Source organism: Pteronotus mesoamericanus, unplaced genomic scaffold (genome assembly GCF_021234165.1).
Source record: "Pteronotus mesoamericanus isolate MK-2021 breed Mesoamerican mustached bat unplaced genomic scaffold, CSHL_Meso_final contig_90, whole genome shotgun sequence".
Classification (NCBI taxonomy): Eukaryota; Metazoa; Chordata; class Mammalia; order Chiroptera; family Mormoopidae; genus Pteronotus; species Pteronotus mesoamericanus.
The window spans coordinates 40663261-40681123 of NW_026555277.1; the positions used below are offsets into that span (position 1 = coordinate 40663261).

Genomic DNA, 17863 nt, shown 5'->3' on the forward strand with positions numbered 1-17863 from the left:
TGTGAATGAGTATTTATTTCCTCAGGGTCATTTTGCAGATTACATTGGGAGATTTGGGAAGCATCTGGCGATTAGTAGGTACTCAATACACTTTAAAAAGTCTTTCTTGTGTCAAGGGGGCAAATGGCAGGCCGGCGGGATGGGGATACTGCTTGCTACTCCATGTGTGATCTAGGGCCCAGAGCACTGGCCTCCCCGAGGACCCTGAATCTCAGGCCCACCCTGGACCGACTCAACCAGGACGTGCATTTCCACTCAAGGAGTTGAGTAGCAGTAACTTGGAGGAGAAACTGAGAGGACATAGGATATTGATGACATTGTAGCTAAGGCGGGTTTGCAGATGTTTTGGGCTCCCCACGTGTTTGTTGCCTCCAAACAAGAATTGACATTGACCAGGACTTGCTCTAGCACAGAAAAGCCAAACCGCTAATCTGAATAAATAAGCATCAATTTTATTGAATCATGAATAATTTAAGACTGGTACAATCATCAGCTTTATTCTCTATGACGTGGGGCATGATCTCCAGCAGATCATTGGCAAATCCAAAAACCTCATGACAAATGAAAATTAAATAGGGAGAGAGGGATGGAAAAGAGGAAGGGGAGGGAGGATGGAAACATACCGTACACAAAATACTCGATTCCTAGTTTTCTCTTTAAAAATGGCTAGAAAAAATTCAGCAAAATGCAGCACTTTAATCAGTTATTTACAATTTCTATGTTACAATGAAAAAATGTACATCTTATAGAACAAATTTCATAAACTGCTCTGCTGGCAAACAACTAGATCAAACAGCAAACCTTCCATTTAATATCCACAAAGTTGGATTATTTTTTCCTTTTGAAGTAGATTCGCCACGATCAAATTTGAATACACAGAATTCTGAAGTTTAGAGCATCAACAATTAAATAAAAAATGTTCCCAAGATACCACAAAGGTATAGGCAAATCTCATTCTCGTCCCACCCCTATCCCGCCCCCAATCTTAAAATTAAAAGGTATTCCCTTCTCATTTATGGCCTGTGTAATTCTTGGCAGTTTGGAATGAAAATTTTGGCTTCCATTGGTAACTCAACATAAATGTTGCATAGAATTTCATACATTTCAAAATTAGCCTAACTGTAGAAAAAGGCAAAATGGAAGCATTTCAGACAAGCCCTAAATGAGTACAAAGTCACTTTGAAAAAGGTGAGTGGCACTAATAAAGTAAAATATGACCAAGAGAAAAAATGCACACATCAGACAACCCTGCTTCCCGAAACGCTAGGAAGGTCACTGAGTTGTGGATCATACAAGGGTTATACTACTTGGAATCCCTGTTCGTTAGTCGGGCAGCACCAGGGACAGAGGTCTCGGTTCTGAGCCTGGACCCAGTGGGAGGGAAGTCTGTGGGAGGGCGAAGAGAAAGAGAGGGTGTTGTTTAAAAAAAAAAAAAAGAAGAAGAAAAAGAAGAGTTTCAAATGATATCGACAGGTTTCTACTCACAAGGTGACTGGGAAAACTGCCCACAAGGAAAAGTCAATTTTACCTCCTCCCAAATTCACAGTATGAGTGTAAGGTCAATGCAGGGAGATAAATTGAGAAGGGCCACTCTTCAGGTCTACCAGAAGGCTCAGGGTTTGGCCCATGATCACAGACTAAATATATGGTTTAAAAAATTATATGAGAAACAAAACAGAATAAGACATGCTCACACACCCAGATGACTAATGAAGGCTTAGCAGAATAGAGTCTGAGTTGACTGAGATTAAAACAGGGGAGGTGTCGAGAGGTTTTCCATTTACTAGTCAGTGGGACAAATTCCCTTTTTCCTTTAAGGAGGAAAAAGAAATGGCATCATCCGATGTAATGTGAGCAGTTTCGGGTCAAGCTCTTGTGGTAATAAGAAAACAGAGAGAAACCTTCAGAAACAGAAATGTAGAGATGGAATAAAAACCCTGATCTTTCACAGAGACTCCCCCACTGGGGTAAAACAAAGATTCTCCTTATAAAACAGAAACAAACAACTGAAAGATTTATCACACTCTGTAAAGAAAATACCAGGATGCTGAAGACACAGAGTAGCACAGCATGTATCAGCAATGTCATGTAGACTTGTAGGAACTTTTGCCTAGGTGTTAGCTGGAGACTGCTAAGGACCTAAAAAAATGGATCTTTTTTTTCCCCCTTTTTCTTTTTCCCATGGTCACACACCCACACAAATGAGTCTTTCGGATGAGATAAAAGTCACAACAACTTGAGTTCTCCTAATGAGTAGATGACGTTTTAGCCCTGTTTGCTCTGACGGGGAAAATAAAAAAACCGACCCCAGACAGGCATGACACTCACACACGAACACAGTTAGTACAAAACCAGTAAGGCATCGCTTTGGGAAGGTCAGCACCGAAGAGGTCAGGCAAGGCTCATCCGGACGGAGGCCGGGGCTGGGGCTTCCGGGAGGGAGCGGCTGCCACCCCCTTGTTGAGTTGCATCATGTTGGTTCTGAGAAAAGTGCAAGTCTTTCGCGAGGTGACCTCACCACCCCACCTGAGGTTGGGGCTGGCACGCGTAGGGTGTCGACGTGCGTTTCAAAGCCTTGAGGACCAGAAGGAAAGGCAAGATCCTGGCTCACCCACAGGGCGAGGATGGGGGTCCTGGTCCACTTGAGAGGACGTAGCTGCCCCAGCCCCGGCCGGAGGAGGCGCGTGTGTAGATCTGTGAGATGGACAACTGAAAACCGAAACTCAGCAGGACCAAACCAAAACTCAACTCCTGCGGCTCTTACTTTCACCAAAGGATTGATTCTGACCAAGTGGGGAGGGAGAAAAATCTTCAAAACCAAAGAGTCAGAAAGGGAGAAACTCAACCTCATTTTCAAAGGGGTCATCAGTTTTCCAAAGTAGACCAACTCTCACTGTACACAGTGTTTGCAGGAAAAAAAAAACACAAAAAACCTGATTCATTTCTCTCTGCGAAGGAGACAGACACATGCTGTCTGCACTGTAGCACATCCGCTCGGGCACACTCTCACTTCCGCACTCGCGCTCAGGGGCTCAGTGGAGGCTGGCGGGTCTGAAAGGTGTGGCTGGACTGAAACAGGCACAAATACCTCTCGGGCAAGGAGAGCACCATTTAGAGAACAAAACAATACAGAAAGCACGAGTTGTTTTTTCCTAAGGTTTCCCTGTGCTGTAGCTCCGTTGTTTGTTGCATGACCAAAGCAAGTGCCTAGTTAGCACCAGTTCTCCGTGGCGGGCTGGGTGGAAGGGCAGGCTGGAGGGGATGTGGCGCAGCTGGTGGCCAGACCCGGTCTGCTGGGTCTGTGCTCTCTGTTTCCAACTTTGCTTGTCTGTCTCTGGGCAGCTCGTGGCAGGATGCTGTTTGGGTTCAGAGCTTTGAATGGGGTTTTCATTATTAACCCTTTGCATTTCAACGGTGATGATCCTTTCCCGAGAAGTATCTTCAGTGTCTTAGGGAGGTCACAGCAACAAGGCAAAAACAATAATTAAAATAAAACCGAAGATAGTGCAGTTCTCACTGTGGAAGGAAGCAGTCCCAAGGCGGCTGGCCCGGGATGCCCGCACCCAGGTCGAGGCTGGAGGATGAGGGGTCTTGGTGTTCCTGCAGCGCTCATGCTGCGGCTGGGGCTGGCTCAGGAGGGCATCTTTAGGGGGATGGAGGTGGAGCGGGGTGAGGACGGGGGGAGGCGGAGGAGGGGAGCAGGAGGGCAGGCTCCGTGGCCAGGCCCCCGTCACAGAGTAGACTCCAGGGACGAGTCCAGGATGTCGTCGTGATGGCTGTTGCTGTTGGAGTCGCTGTCATAGCTCTGCGGGCTGGAGTAGTTGGCTGCCTCCTGCAGCCTCATCAGCATGTTCATCTGAAAAGAGCAGAGAGTGTGAGCATCTTTCTGTTCCGTTTGCTGCCCACCCCTGGTTTCTCTCAAGCTCACGCCCCCTCCTCCAAACTCACCTTGGGACTGCAGCCCACAGCAGAGACAGTGGACAAGAGCTTGGGCCCTGGGCCAGGCTTCCAGAGTTCAAATCCGGGCTCCCCCACTTACTAGCTAGCTGCACGACCTTGGACAACTTACTTTGTGTCTCAGTGTCTTCATTGGTCGAATGTGAATAATGATTGTACCTGTTCTATAACATTATGGTGTGGATTGAGTTAATATATGCAGAGCACTGGAAACAACACAGAAAAGCCCTTATATCATCAATATGATACTTCTTTTTACTTGAGAGGGGCACACCCCACCCGAGCCTGGGTAAAGGTGCAGACAAGTGCCCCTACTTCTGGAACGCGTTCACCAGCACCCTGACTTCCAAAGCACAGCGTTCCCCCTTGGATAAGCATTGAGCTCATCTGTACACCAGCTGCCGCCCAAGCCTTCCCAGGGAGGACAAGGACAGCGCCAGGAGCAGGCAGAGCCACGGAAATCAGAGGCCGGGAGTCCGATTCAGGAAGCTTTGGACAAATTACCTCATGCGTCTGACCCACCAGTTCCTCGTCTCTAGACTGGAGAGAATAGCAGCCCCCTTGCCCTAGGGCTGAAGGAGGAAACAAAATGACATAATGTGTATGGGGCCCTGAGAATGGGGCCTGGCACAATGTAAGTGTTCCATAAATGCGATCTGCTGCTGCTATCATCATCATCATCATTGGGAAAGAGTTTAAAGAGTGTTCTTAAATATTCCCTGATAGACAGTCTCTATTGTCATCTGTTTGGGAAAGAGATGGGGAACGAAAAAGTACTTTTATTTATAACTATAAATTGTGCATGTATGTATTTTATATTTTATCTTGCAAGTAAGTGAGGAAGATAGGGTCTCTCTGAGCTAAGGCTGGGGCTTGGCGTTGCTGGGCAGGAAAGCCAGCTGTCCCTGCCAGCTGGCCCCCAGGATGTCCAGCAGTCCCCCTGGGTGAGCCTAGCGTCCAGTTGTAATGGGGGGAGGGTGGGGCAGAAATGCAGTAACCAACCCTCTGCAGCTGAGATTACTTATTCACTCATCAATGTTCCTGGTACAGCTAAAGTACGTGATCTGGAATACACATACATAAGTCCTGCTCTCTTGGAGGTCTCAGTCTCATGTGAAGAGAGGTTAGTAAACAAGAGCGCTATGATACCAAGAGACCAATGACGCTGGGCAGGGAGCGTGGACTTGGGAGAAATACCAAACATCCACGTGGGTAAGCGGGGGTGGCTCACTTCTGGGGACCTGGGGTTGGAAGGAGCATTCTGCGAATCTCAGGTTTTACCTCCACACCTTCTGTGTTCAATCAGTGATGCAAACATTCCTGGTAAAGAAAGAATGTCCAGAACGAGCCAGCCATCCTACATTCTATTTTTACGGAAGACCTCATGAGCTTGCATCCATAAAAATATCTCCATGACTCTGGATTTTAGCCATGGTTAACATTAAGAAAGCCTTTTTAAAAAGCTGGACCTTTTCCTCTGTAAAACCATTACTATAAATACTGCAAATTAGGTTGTGCATCGCAACACAAATAAATCCATTTAAAATACCGTTCCTGTTAAAAAAGTCTCAACAGGACCACGGATCCATTCCATCCGGGCACAAGAATGGCATACAACCGGAAAACCCACTGCTATTTTTAAATCTAGCGTTATCAATTAGTCACTAGGGGGAGAACAGCAGATGGGTTGTCTTAATCCTGCTGCATCACTTGTGAATGTTTTCTTTCACCAGGCAGAGCGAGTAACAGTGTCTGAGGCGCTTCCCCTTTTGCCTTAGTGGCCAAGGGAGCTCAGGGCTCAACGTAAGGCATGGTGACAGTATTTAACCATGGCAGGCTCTGGTATATTTGCTTTCAGGGCATTTTATAGGGCTTTTGCTTTGTTAGGTCTAATGCTGCAGTATGACTATGTATACATCTTATAGTGACAGAGAGACAGTACAGCAGGTCCTCGAATAAATAAAATCCTTTCATGGTAATATTGATGAAATGCCGCAGGACCTTACTTCTTATTTATATTAATTAGCCTGTGGTAATTGATAAAAGTGGTTTTATTACATGTGGTTTTACTTTAAGTCACAGGACCTACTGATGATGTTCAGTGAGGACTTACTGTATTATAACTGCAGTGTTATCATCACTGGCCCAGGTTCTTCTTAAAGGGTCCTTATTGCTTTAGCAATGGCAGAATAAGTAAGCGGCTCCAGCAACGTGAAGGACTGAACTGGTCTCGCTGGCCGGGGAACCCGCACGGAGGCTGTGCTGCCGGCAGACCCCTCCCTGACTGTGCTGCTGATCATCTGGCCCGGGCTCCGCTCCTTAGCAAGCTCGGCCTCTGCTCCGTTGCTAGTGGGAGAGGTCACTGGAGCAGGACTCCATGATAAAGGTGGCCCTGAGATCAGAGGGCGGGGAGTAGTGTAGAGACAACCAGTGTAGGGACTCTTAGAGGGAAAAATCAATTTGTATCTTTGATCTTCTACCACAAACTACTTCAGAGGGGTTAAAGATTTTAGTGAAAAACTAAAACCATGGAAGAAAATATTGGCAAAAGTGTCCCAAGGCTTGCAATGGGTCCAGCCTTCCAAAGCAAGGCCAGGACTCAGTCACATCTATGTTCCCAGCAGGACTTGCTTCATGCCCAATGTACAGTAAGTGCTCAGTGATGGCTGAGCTCCTCTGGGCGCTGAGCACTCACCAGCGGGTCTCCTTCGGCATCACTGGGGGGCATCTGCTTGCTCGTGGAGCCCTCCCGAGGCATGGAGTAGCCGTCAAAGCCGACATCCTCAGGTCGCAGCTGCAGCAGGGGAGGCCACTCATGCTGCTGCGGGCTGGCCGCCCAGGGATAGGTGTCCATCACCCACTTGGCAGGGTCCTCCCAGGGCGCCCGCCTTCCGTAGAGCTAAAAGGCGGCAAAGACGGCATAGTTAGGAAGGGGGCGCAGACCTCTTCTGCAGCCCTGATTTTGCAGCCACCTGACAAACTCCCCAGACCCAGCCCGTGCCTCCCCTGACAGTGTAATTCCCCTTCCGGAATGTCATCCTAAGGAAGCCATCCGAGGTACGTGCATAGCTTGATGTGCTAAGACTGAAGGCAGCGCGACCCGGGGTGAGGAACGCCGGCTTTGCAGTCAGGCTGACCCGGGCTCACACCTCAGCTCGGCCGCCGGCTCACTAAGTTACCCTGCACTTGGAATCTCCAAGCTGGAGTCAATCCAACCTGAAGAGTAGTTTCTGGGGGGAAAAACCCACCACCAGGTTTGAAGCATCTGCCAGCTCATTGTGGTACAAGTAATCCCACAATGGCTGATTTCAAACTACCCACACATCGTCACTGCACGTGGAGCTGGGAAGAGGTGCTGGCTATGAGCTCGCGAGACAGCTCCCGCACGCGACTGCGTGCACCACTCAAAGAACTCCTCCCCCACGGGTTGGATGCCAGCCACCAGCACCACAGGCAGAGGTCGCAGGTGGCTACGTTTTGAAAACCTCATTTCCTGTGACTCTCGGAGCCCCTCTGTAAAGGCACTGGTCACTTTCAAAGGGGCAAACTGTTGACAGAGGTCACACGTGGCTGGTGCTTCTCCCTCTGATACAGTTCCCAAAGTTGTCCATAATAACTAATTTGCTCTTAAAACAGAAAACTGTATTATACTTAATTTTTTTACGACTACTACCATGCCTCCATGCTCTTTTTCTTAAGCCTTCTTCATAAAATGATGTTAGTGACTCTTAAAGGCTGCCCCGCTTCCCAAGGTGAGGCTCTGGACCTGATGGAGCCAGGCGTGGCCTGTACCGTTCCTCTCCACCTCCACCGCTGCCTGGTTTACCACTGTGTGGCTCCAGGGTGGAGAATTCCGACCCGGGTTTGCCAAACAAGGAGACAGGCTCAGGGAGGAGGAGGCAGAACGGGAATTCAAGTCTGTCCCACTCCACGCGCCACCGGAGTCTGAGCAGATGTGGGAGGACGGGCTCACAGCCAGGACAAGATGTTCCCACCCCGGGGCAGTGCTGGCCGAGGCCCCTTCTCCACTGGGGACCATAGGGAACAAGGATCAAAGACTTCTGCACCGCAGTGGCCGTGGTTGGGGCTCCAGAGGAGGGTTACACCAGGACCAGCACCTGCCCGTCTGTCTGCTCCCTCTGTCCTCCCAGGGCTCCCACAGTTGATGGGGGAGAGAGGCCAAGGTGCTGACAACAGGACAGGGCTGAGCTCTGACTGACAAAACCATGTCCTTCCAAGTCACAGGTGGCCTCATGAGAAGAGCCAGTTGGGAAAGGTTACGGAGCAGAGCTGGATTCAAACCTAGGACCCCAGCGTCCTCGTCTGGGCCTTTCCCCTCTGTACCCCTCCCGAGACTCCAGATGAGGACCCGTCAAGCTGGGCTGGGCTTGCTGTCCCCTGCAGCCATGTCATGACTGCCTATGCCACCTCTGACCTTTTGTATGAGTTCTGTCAGGGAAGCCAGCTGCCCGCCCTGCCGACGGGCCCACGCATCTCTCTTCAGTAGTGGCTGCTTCCTCCTCCATTCCAGACAGACACAGCCTCCTACGACCTCACTGTTTTCTCAGACACCAGCACCCCCTGCCTCCCTGCCATCTAGCACTCCGGCCCGGTGTGCTGCTAAATCTCCCTTAACCTGGGGCAGTGCTGAGTCTAGGCCAGACTATGTGAAGGTGGCGTGTGCACGTGCGCATGTCAGGGAGGAAGGCACCACGAACATTTGGGGATATTTAGAACTGAAGGAGGCTGTTCCACGGTTCCAGATTAGGAACATTCCTGCAATTTTTAGAAGCATCTCCCTCCAAGGGCTTTCCCCATGGAACTGGGTTGCTTTTCCCGAGCCAGGCTTCACACGGGTGAGGCTGTACCAAGTCCCCATTTCTGACAGCCACTGCTTCTGTCTCCAGCCTCCAGCCTGGAGGAGAGGCTCAGGGCTGCAGGATAAGAGAGGCTTGGAACCTGGAGGTCATCAAGTCCTCAGAGAGAATCTGGCCCAGTGGTTTTCAAGTACTTGGTGAGAGTGTCCTACGTGCCTCTTCTCCCGTCCACCAGGGGCACGGAGGTCCTTCCAGTTATTCTGTAGACCAGACACTTTGGCAAGCGTCTGCAATGACAACTCCAAAGGGGAACAGGGCCGGGGACTGACTCATGAGACAAATGTGCAGCAGGCAGATGCTAACACCATCTGCAAGAACAGGAAATATTTTTACAAGCCTCCCCACTTGCCGCTGGCCATGTTCAAGTCTAGGTGATGAATGGCTGGGTAAGTACCGTGTCAAGTAAAGGAAATCCTGTGAAGCTCCTCGGCCCCAGTGCAGAGCCCTGCGGCAGCTCTAAGAAGCAGCGGAGACAACCGGACAGACAGACTGACAAACAGGATCTTCATTCTCACCACAGCAAGGAGGAGCCTGGCATCCCCTCTGCGTCGGGAGCAGGGAGCCAACACATTAGCAACTAAAACCCGGGCCACTGCGAGCCTCTGACCCTGTGGGATGCACTTGTGCAGCGCACGCGGAGGAATCAAGGCACACGTTCAGGAAAAACCTCCAAGCAGTTACACTCCCACTCCCCACACACACTCTTGGGAGAAGTACTCTGCAGCCAGGGCTTGCAGAGGCATCTGGTATCCCCTAGGGGGCACTGACACAATTCCTTGGGAAAGGATGGTGTCTGGCGGAGGGGCCGCCCAGGAGTCTGATAGTCCAGATCTGGGCAGGGTCTCTGTGCGGCCCCATCCCCACAGGCGGCCCTGTCCGAGTCCATTCTGAGCCCCTACCTCCTCCCTGCTTATAACCTTGGCCAAGTGCTTACCTCCTTTGAGCCACAGGGGGCTGCCTTCCTGCCCACTCTACTCACCTAGCAGAGCCAGGTGGGGGGGAAATGGCCCGCATGGTGCTCAGTACATAGAGAGCATGGAATGAATCAATGTGACAGGAAGGAGAGTAGGGAATTTTAAACTTTTTTTTTTTTAAATGGAGGATCCTTTTGTCAAATGAAATCTGACACATAGCTCCACAACATGAACCACAATCCCTGGTTCCCTGAACCACCCGAAGCTTCTGGGTGCAGCTAGGGGGTTTCCTTAGGGCCACCTGGAAGTCATGGAAGTAACCCGGGTGTCGGCTAGGCCTGGGCTCCCACCCTGGCTCATCACGCCCCACTGAATAAACTCGGGTAAGGGTTAAAGCTGCTGTGCGCCTCCGTCTCCTCATCTGTAAGGTGTGTACCGAGCCATGAAAACTACATGAGATCATGCATGTCAGGCCCCCAGCACAGTGCCTGGCAAGCAGCAGGCTCTCAAGACGTCAGCAAACTTTCCTTAGAAACCAGAGGCTTAGAAAGAACACACTGGGTTTCTCTGGGAATCAGCAGATGCTATGAGGGTCTCGGGGCTCATCAGGGTGATGAGGTCACAGGTTGGAGGCAGGGTGGCTCATTCTGGAGCAAACTGGCAGAACACTCACTCAGGCTCCCTCCCCTGGGTGCTCCCACACTCTTGAAATACTGTCCTTCAGATCACCTCACAGCACAGGGAAGGGATGACCCCATGCCTCACACTGAACTAGCAAGTCTCAAGAGGTGGCAGCATATCTCTGGTTTCTTGTCCCTTTTCAAGTTCGTGGTGTCCTGAAGGCCTCTAGGACTTATCAGTGCTGCCACACTTTACTGACAAAGCAGTCAAACATTCGGCAGGCTCAGCGGAATGTACAGAAGGGACAGACAGCCGCCGATGTGTACTGTCACACACACGCGTGTGGTGTGCACCCCTCCGCGACCTCCACAGGCCCGCAACCGCTTCTGCGTCTCCCACTGCCCAGGACTGAGGAAGCGAGAAGCCCCAGGATACCCTGCAGCGAAACTGGTTCCTGGGTGATTCAGCAGGCGCATAATGCCTGCTAATTTCTCAGTGTGAGAACTCCTCAGGCTGCCTCCGGGCCCAACAATAAAACCGTGTAAAGCCCTGTTTACTGCTGAGCTCCTGCAGTTCAGCTCTGGGCGGAGTGAGAGTGAAGAGGCTGCGCTTTTCAGCTGCTGCAGGGCCGAGAACCTGGAAAATAGGTCAGAGGGGCCTGGACGCAAATCCCTGATCTTCCAGGTTTACTTTTATGACCCTGGGCAAGTCACTTATTCTCTTTTGAGACGCCAGTTTCCTCTTTTGAAGAATGGAGATGAAAAAATCTCTACGTTCCAGGACTCACACAGAGCTTGAACCAAACAGCAGATGTGAGAGTGCTTCGTCAACTGCGAAGCGCTACACATACACTTGCTTCCGTTTCTTTGCTCTCACAGTGCTGAGCACAGTGCAGTCAGGATTTCATTTAACGCTTGCAACACCTCCTCTGTGGCAGGGTACCATAACTCTCCTTCTCTATCGGTGAGGGCGCGGTAGCCTAACAGCTTGCCTGGGGTCACAGCTAACAAGCGGCAGAGCCAAGATGTACAGCCAAGTGTGTCCCTACTCTGTGCTAGACTGATGGCCTCACAGGTGAAGGGCTGTTGCCTCGTATCAGTCAGGATCTTTAGGAAGAGGTGAAGTCAGCTCATCTGGTCCCCGGAACAGTACCCGTCCCCCGCCCCAAGTTTTGAGGAGGCCAGCAGGTGGTGTGCTTCTCACCTGGAGCCCTTCTCTGACGGCTTCCAGGAGATAGGGGATGATTGAGTAGTTCCATAAGTCGGTGAACCACACCCTGGAGCCATCCACGTCGATGGGGCAGGACAGGAAGAGCCGGGGGCCTGGGGGTGCAATGAAAATCATTCAGGGCTGAATTGTGGAGCAGGACCAGGAGAAGCCACAGTCCTGGGTGTTCTGAGTGACAGCAGAAATTCCAGCTGCCAGGTCGTGGCCACACAGCAGGACACTTGGGCTCTATAACCCCAGCCTCGGACCTCTCTGCCCAGGAAATCACCCCCGAGAGGAAAGCCTTTGTGGCGAAAAGATGTTCACTTGTGGTGTTATGAACCCTGATCTTTGAAAATGCAAACACTAGATGTCCAAGAGAACAGAAATAGTTAAGCCATGCTGGTGCACCCAACATGTGATACTTTTTCAGCCTTTAGACATAATTATAAAACTGGAATAGCAACACAGGATGCTCACGAGATAATGTGAAGGGAAAAATAAAAGAACATACTGTAGGTATACTATAATGGCATCTACATACAATATTTATGTATGAATAGGGCCCCCCCAAAAAGCTTAAATTAAAAATAATTATGTCAGGATGGTGGGATGATCAATGATCCCTTTGTTCTCTGTTCTCACTCTTTAAGCTTCAGGAATGTTGGTAACATTTTATTCTATTTTCAAAGTAGAACAAGTCCCAGTTGGTGGGTAGCTTTCACTTGGGGGAGCAGGGTGCGCACGCCACTGAGCTGGGCAGTTTCTGCATTGACCCAGGCTGGACGCATCTCTTGCTGCTGATCTGCCCCCGCACACTGGGCAGGGCAAGGGGGCAGAGACACAGCACTGGGACGTGTGTGTCTCTCTGCCCGCGTGAACAGCACACAGCCTAGCTGCCTGGTGCTTGCAAAGTGTTGTTCCGGCCAGAGACCCAGGACAGATTTGAGGAGGCCTGAGCTGAGGGCCTCCCGCTGGCCGGCCAGCCAGCCTACACGCCCGCCCACCCACCCACTCTCGCCTGGTTTCCCACCTACCTATGGTGACATCTGAGGAGCTGTGAGCCTCCAGGAAGCGGTTGAGGTGATGCCAGACCTTGGGAATCCAGTCGATGATTTTTACCAGCTCCACATTCCGCACCCGCCCACTGATCTCCGTCTCCATGAGCTTCCGCCTCAGGAACCGGCCAAGGAAACCCTTCACGGGCTCCGTGTGGTTGGCACAGAGCACCCACCTGGGGGAGGTCGGGAATGCTTTTCAATGATTATGACAGTGATAAAAATGAGGGCTAACCTCAAGATTCAAAACACATTAGATCTAGATGGACAGTGTAGGTACTAATACTAAAAACAGGACGTGCTGTGCCAAACACACCACGTTTACTAACTCACAATTCCGCATGGCAACCGCATGGCATATTTATTATCACCATTCCCATTTTACAGATAGAAATACTACATACAGATAGGTTCCGTAACTTGTCCAAGATCAAAGAGCAAGTTAATGGAAGAGCTAAGGGTAGAACCAAGACAGTACCGCTCCACAGTCTGAGCTCTAACCACTGAGCCCCCTGCCCCTCTGCTCGTGTCAGACCCTGTGCTGGGCCCTGGAGCTGTACCAATGACTGAGACGCATTTGTCCCCAGTCCCCAGGATCGGGCGGTCTTGAGGAGGAAGCAGATAAGCAAATCAAGAAGTGAGATGTGGTGAAGCCTGGGGAATCGGGGAAGGCTCTGCAGAGGAGGGGATGTCTGGGCTGAGACTGGAAGAATGGATAGAGCAGCCACACAGGGAGAGGCAGGAGCAGGAGGTGGGGCGGGGTGGGGGCAGGAGAGAGCTTGCTGCAGTATTTGCAGAGACATGAGAAGTAGTGTAGGGTGTCTGGGGAAACTGTCAGAGGTCCAGTGTAACCAGACATTAGACTGAATCTGCCATCCCAAGGGGTCTGAATGCCATTCTGCAGTGGGGAACCACTAAAGGACTTTAAGCCTGGGGTTTATGGTCAGATTTGAATGCCAGGATGCTCTGGTTAGGAAGTGGGCGCAGTGGTCCTGGGGACATGATGTGGCAGTGACGGGGGAAGGCGGAGGACTTGAGGCACATTTTGGAGAAAGCGTGGACGTGACGTGGGCAGCCGGGATGTGGAGATGAGCCATGATCTCCGTGGCCTGAAGGAGTTCACGTCTCTCTGATCATGATAGTCCTGGCCGACTTTCAAAGATGACCCTCAGAGATGCCTGCAGAGCGGCCAGTGAAAATGAGCAAGGGGTTCCACCCGGGACAGGGCTTCTCGGTCTCATCCAAGGGCCCAGCGGGAGGGGAGGGGGCAGGGTCAGCTGGGAGTCAGAGTGAGAGGCAAAGGGCAGTTAGTGATGGCAGGCAAGCTGGCAACACGCACAGGCATGACACAGAGGGGTAGCCCTTCCCACAGCCCAGGAGGGGGGACCCCGGGTGGCGCTGGGGCAGAGGGATGCACAGCAGCTGGAACTGAGAGGCCCACAGACTCAGCTCTGTGGGGACCTTCAGAAGCAAGAACTTTCATTGCTCATGTTCACTTGGGCCAGAGTCGCGCCTCTGGTGACGTGCAGGGGAGGCAAGTGTGCCTATATCCCCTGCCCGGAGCTGCCTCCCTGACTCTGCCGCCCCAGGACTTAGAGTCGGAGACCACTGACCGGCTGCGTGACCTCACAAGAGTTAGTCTCCCAGCCTCAGTTTCCCCATTTGTAAGCTGACAGTGAGAAATGCAACTACACGAGCCTGTTGTGAGGCTTAAAAGTTAATTAAGCAGAGAAAAATGCTCGACACAATGCCAGGCATAGAACAGGTACTCAGAAACCAGTACCTTACCTGAAGTTGTGATGGAGCTGCAGGTTGGGAGTCGAAGAGGTAGCCTGGTTCATTGTGCCGATTATGTAAGGGCTGTCGGGGGCAGGAAGGAAAAGAGAGCTCTGTGAGTCAAAAGCAAAGCTCGAGAACGGGGTGCTAGCCGATGCCTGAGGGCTCCGTGTCTAGGCAGATGGCTGGCTGCCTCCCCCACCCCCCACGCTGACGCCAGCCATGCAGGTGCACAGCTACCCATGCAGCACACGTCACGTGCGGCCGTTTTCCCAGGGACCAGGAGGCCCAGAGCTGGCCTTTACCATTTATGGTCCTTGCAGTTGAGCAGCCCATTAAAGATCTCGCCCAGAGAGCTGACATGATGCAGGTTGTCCAGGATGATGACAAGAGGCATGTCCGCAGCATTGTTCTCACTGGCGCACTGGTCGGCAAGGTTGGACAGGTACTGGCGCAACTCCTGCACAGGCCGGGGAAGAATAAGAGGGTGAATGTACCCAGTGAAGACGCACACGCTCAGAGCTTTCACTTTGCCCAGGCCGACGCAGGGCGTGGGCTCTCCCGGGCTGCGCGCCTGCCTGCTGCAGGGGCCCAGCCTTGGGGAAGGGAGTGGGCAGGGGGTGGGGGAGGCTTGGGCCCTGACTTCGGGTGCTCACTAGGTACCAGGAAACTTTCAGCCCAGGGCAAGAGCACAGCACTGCGGAGGGTGCCCAGACCTGGTTCTATGTCCCCGCCCCACCACTTCTCTGTAAGTGTTATCATTTTTCTTGGATATTTCTTATTATGCCAACCTCCCAGGACGCTCCCAAGGGCAGGTGCCTTACACATCTCTGTATAAGCTATACAGATTCTGTATAAGGTGGTCTTCCACGATGCCTGCTGTATGTACAGAAGCCCTCAATGAATGAATAGAGCAGAGCCCTGCTACACACACACACACTCCCCCCGCCCCCCGATCACTGCCGTGGCAGAGAGACAACCAGCAATGAGGGGGAGATGGGTCTCCATGCACAGGGGGGCCTTGGGAGGTCTGGTTGAAAGGGTAAGCTTTGGATTTAACCCACCGGGTTAAGGCCTGTGTGCCAGGAAAGGAAGAGAAAGAATAATGGTGCCAAGGGGAAAAGGCTGAAATGGCGAGTTAAGGACCAGCCAGAGGACCCAGGGTGACTGCCGGGTAAGATCACTATCTTCATGACAGCTGGCATGACCTAGCGCCTGGCACAGCTCCCGGGGCCTTACATAGGCAACTGCTGCAGCCTACAGCCACCCTCAACTGGTAGGTGGGCGCTACAACTAGCTCCCTTTTACAGAGAGGGAAACTGAGGCACCTCCAAGTCAGGGGACTGGCCTGCGGCTGCCCAGAGGACAAGCAGCAGGGCCTGTTCAGTGTGCTCCCCACACCAGACTGGCCGCGATGCCAGCCGCCTCCTCCTGTAAGCACACACAAACCCAGGTAAGTCAAAATGCGGCTGGCATGCAACAGGAAAAGTCCAAGTTTTTAAGTTACTAGCGACTTTTCCTTCTTTTAGCCCCCTCCCAACTGGGTTCTTGGCCTCAGCCTTGTAAGGACAGAGCTCCTGGGCCTCGCTCCCCTGCTGCCTTAGTTGGTGAGCTGTCCTGTGCACTCTGCACGAGGGGCCCAGCCGGGGGCCCTGGGGAGAACGCCCTCCCCCGGCGCACGCGCACAGAAGCTCTCAACACTGGGGCTCAGATCGCTTCTCTCCAGTCCTGCCCTCACATCAGAGTCACTTGCGAAACTTGTGAATGGCACCTGTTCCTGACCCACACAACCTACTGAAACAGATTACATGGGAACGAGGTCTAGGAATCCCCATTTCCGGTTCACTGTGACTCTCTGGCCCCTTTGCAAAGGGCTGGCCTGGGGAACTGCCCACGAACTCCACTGTGTGAATGACAAGCAGGTGTGAGAAAGCCCTTCTCAACCCTCAGTTGGGATGACAGCTGGGACGACGTCAGGCGCTCCCTGTGAAGAAGCAGGGTCAAGCCTGTTTGCTGGCTCCGGAGTCCAAGGCTTCAACTTGAGCTCCAGTCCACTTCTCAGTACCGTCTGAGCAGCCTTAGACACACGACCCCCTGCCTCCAGCCTCAGTTTCCTCCTCTGTGAAACGGGGATGAGTAGCAACTGCTCCCTGAATGGTGAATCGCCATGAGGCGGCCAGTCAGCTGTCACAGGGCAAGCGGCGGTCAATGTGAGCTGTTGTTATCCATCTTCCCAAAAAGGTTCCATTTTAGAAAACCAATAGCACCAGTAGGCACACGCTAAATTATTGGTAAATTGAAGTGGAGTCATGTAACCTGATCTTAAAGAACTATGAGCATGTGGCTCATGGGAGAAGTAAGAAATGAACTAGAGTGACTTACAGATGGAACGTTTTAGCAGAAAGTTCGGGTCAAAGCCTTACTTTCTGCTAGCCCCAATCCTGACCTCCCTCATGGGGCTATTATAACCCTCAAAGGCAAGCGTAGAAAATGCTGCTTCACCAACAGTTCTGAAAGGGCCAAAAAGTGACCCCTGGCTGGGCGGCAGTCTCCAAAAGACCTCCTCCTCACCTTGCTGGACTTGTGGTCCACGTTGAAGGTGGCGATGACCCCGTCTGTCAGCTCCCGTCCCTCCCGAAGCACCAGGTACTCTGACAGCCGGTTGGCCAGGTAGGTTTTCCCCGTGCCGCTGGGGCCAGAGAGAATGATCCGCCGGTGTTCTACCAGCAGGGAGACGTAGCGCTGCAGGATGGGCTTGGGGATCAGAGACTCGAACACCAGCGAGTCCAGGCTGTTTTCTGCGAGCCCTGTGTTGGAGAGACAGAAAGTGTGTGAAGCCCTGTAGAAAGATGAGCTCTGTGCTTGATCAGCTGGGGCTGCTATGACACAAGGCCATCCCTTTCCTGGGCAGCCCACTCACCCGAGGCCCCTGGTGTGCAGGAGGCTGTGAGCAAACTGCCGCTGCTTCCTGCTCATGAGCACTGTGTGCTCTGGCCCTGGCTGGGCTGAATTTCAGATACCAGCCCTCAGTCCTCTGCAGAATCCCTAAGACTGTGCTCTGCTTGTCTGTCTGGATTTGCCACACTGATGGTGTTTGCCCAAACCAAACCCGCTTCTCCCATGCCTACCAACACCCTAGGGTTCTTTCCTTGCTCTGGTCTCCCCTGTGTGCCTGGTGCAGGCCACTGCTTCCCACACTCACATGTACCATGAAGGTGACAACAAGCAAATGCAAAGTAGGACCAGTTGATTAGGGGATGTGAATCCTGCAGACTGAGGCTGAAATGCTACCTCCCGCTGAGCTTCAACAGCACCAAGAGGAAACCCATCTCTCCCTTTTCCTACCTGGGACAACTCCATTAATCAGGCTGCTGGCTTGAAAAGAGCTAGCTTCTCAATATCATGCCCAAGAGAAGAGGCACCCAGGGTTACTTGTTCAAGGGCCTAAGGTACT

At 52.0% G+C, this 17863-nt stretch overlaps 1 protein-coding gene across 2 annotated transcripts in view; it reads right to left on the reverse strand.

The window, feature by feature from the left end:
• Window positions 1-2954: 2954 nt before the first annotated feature.
• NAV2 (neuron navigator 2) overlaps window positions 2955-17863 on the reverse strand; it is a 357485-nt gene continuing 342576 nt past the window's right edge. For both annotated transcript variants that reach the window (XM_054586002.1, XM_054586001.1), the window contains 7 exons: window positions 16981-17216; window positions 14715-14869; window positions 14422-14493; window positions 12613-12809; window positions 11573-11691; window positions 6653-6856; window positions 2955-3856 (listed from right to left, as the gene is read on the reverse strand). In XM_054586002.1, coding sequence (XP_054441977.1) covers window positions 3731-3856; window positions 6653-6856; window positions 11573-11691; window positions 12613-12809; window positions 14422-14493; window positions 14715-14869; window positions 16981-17216 — 1109 coding nt within the window. In that variant the 3' untranslated portion in view covers window positions 2955-3730. The remainder of the gene's footprint in view (window positions 3857-6652; window positions 6857-11572; window positions 11692-12612; window positions 12810-14421; window positions 14494-14714; window positions 14870-16980; window positions 17217-17863) is intronic.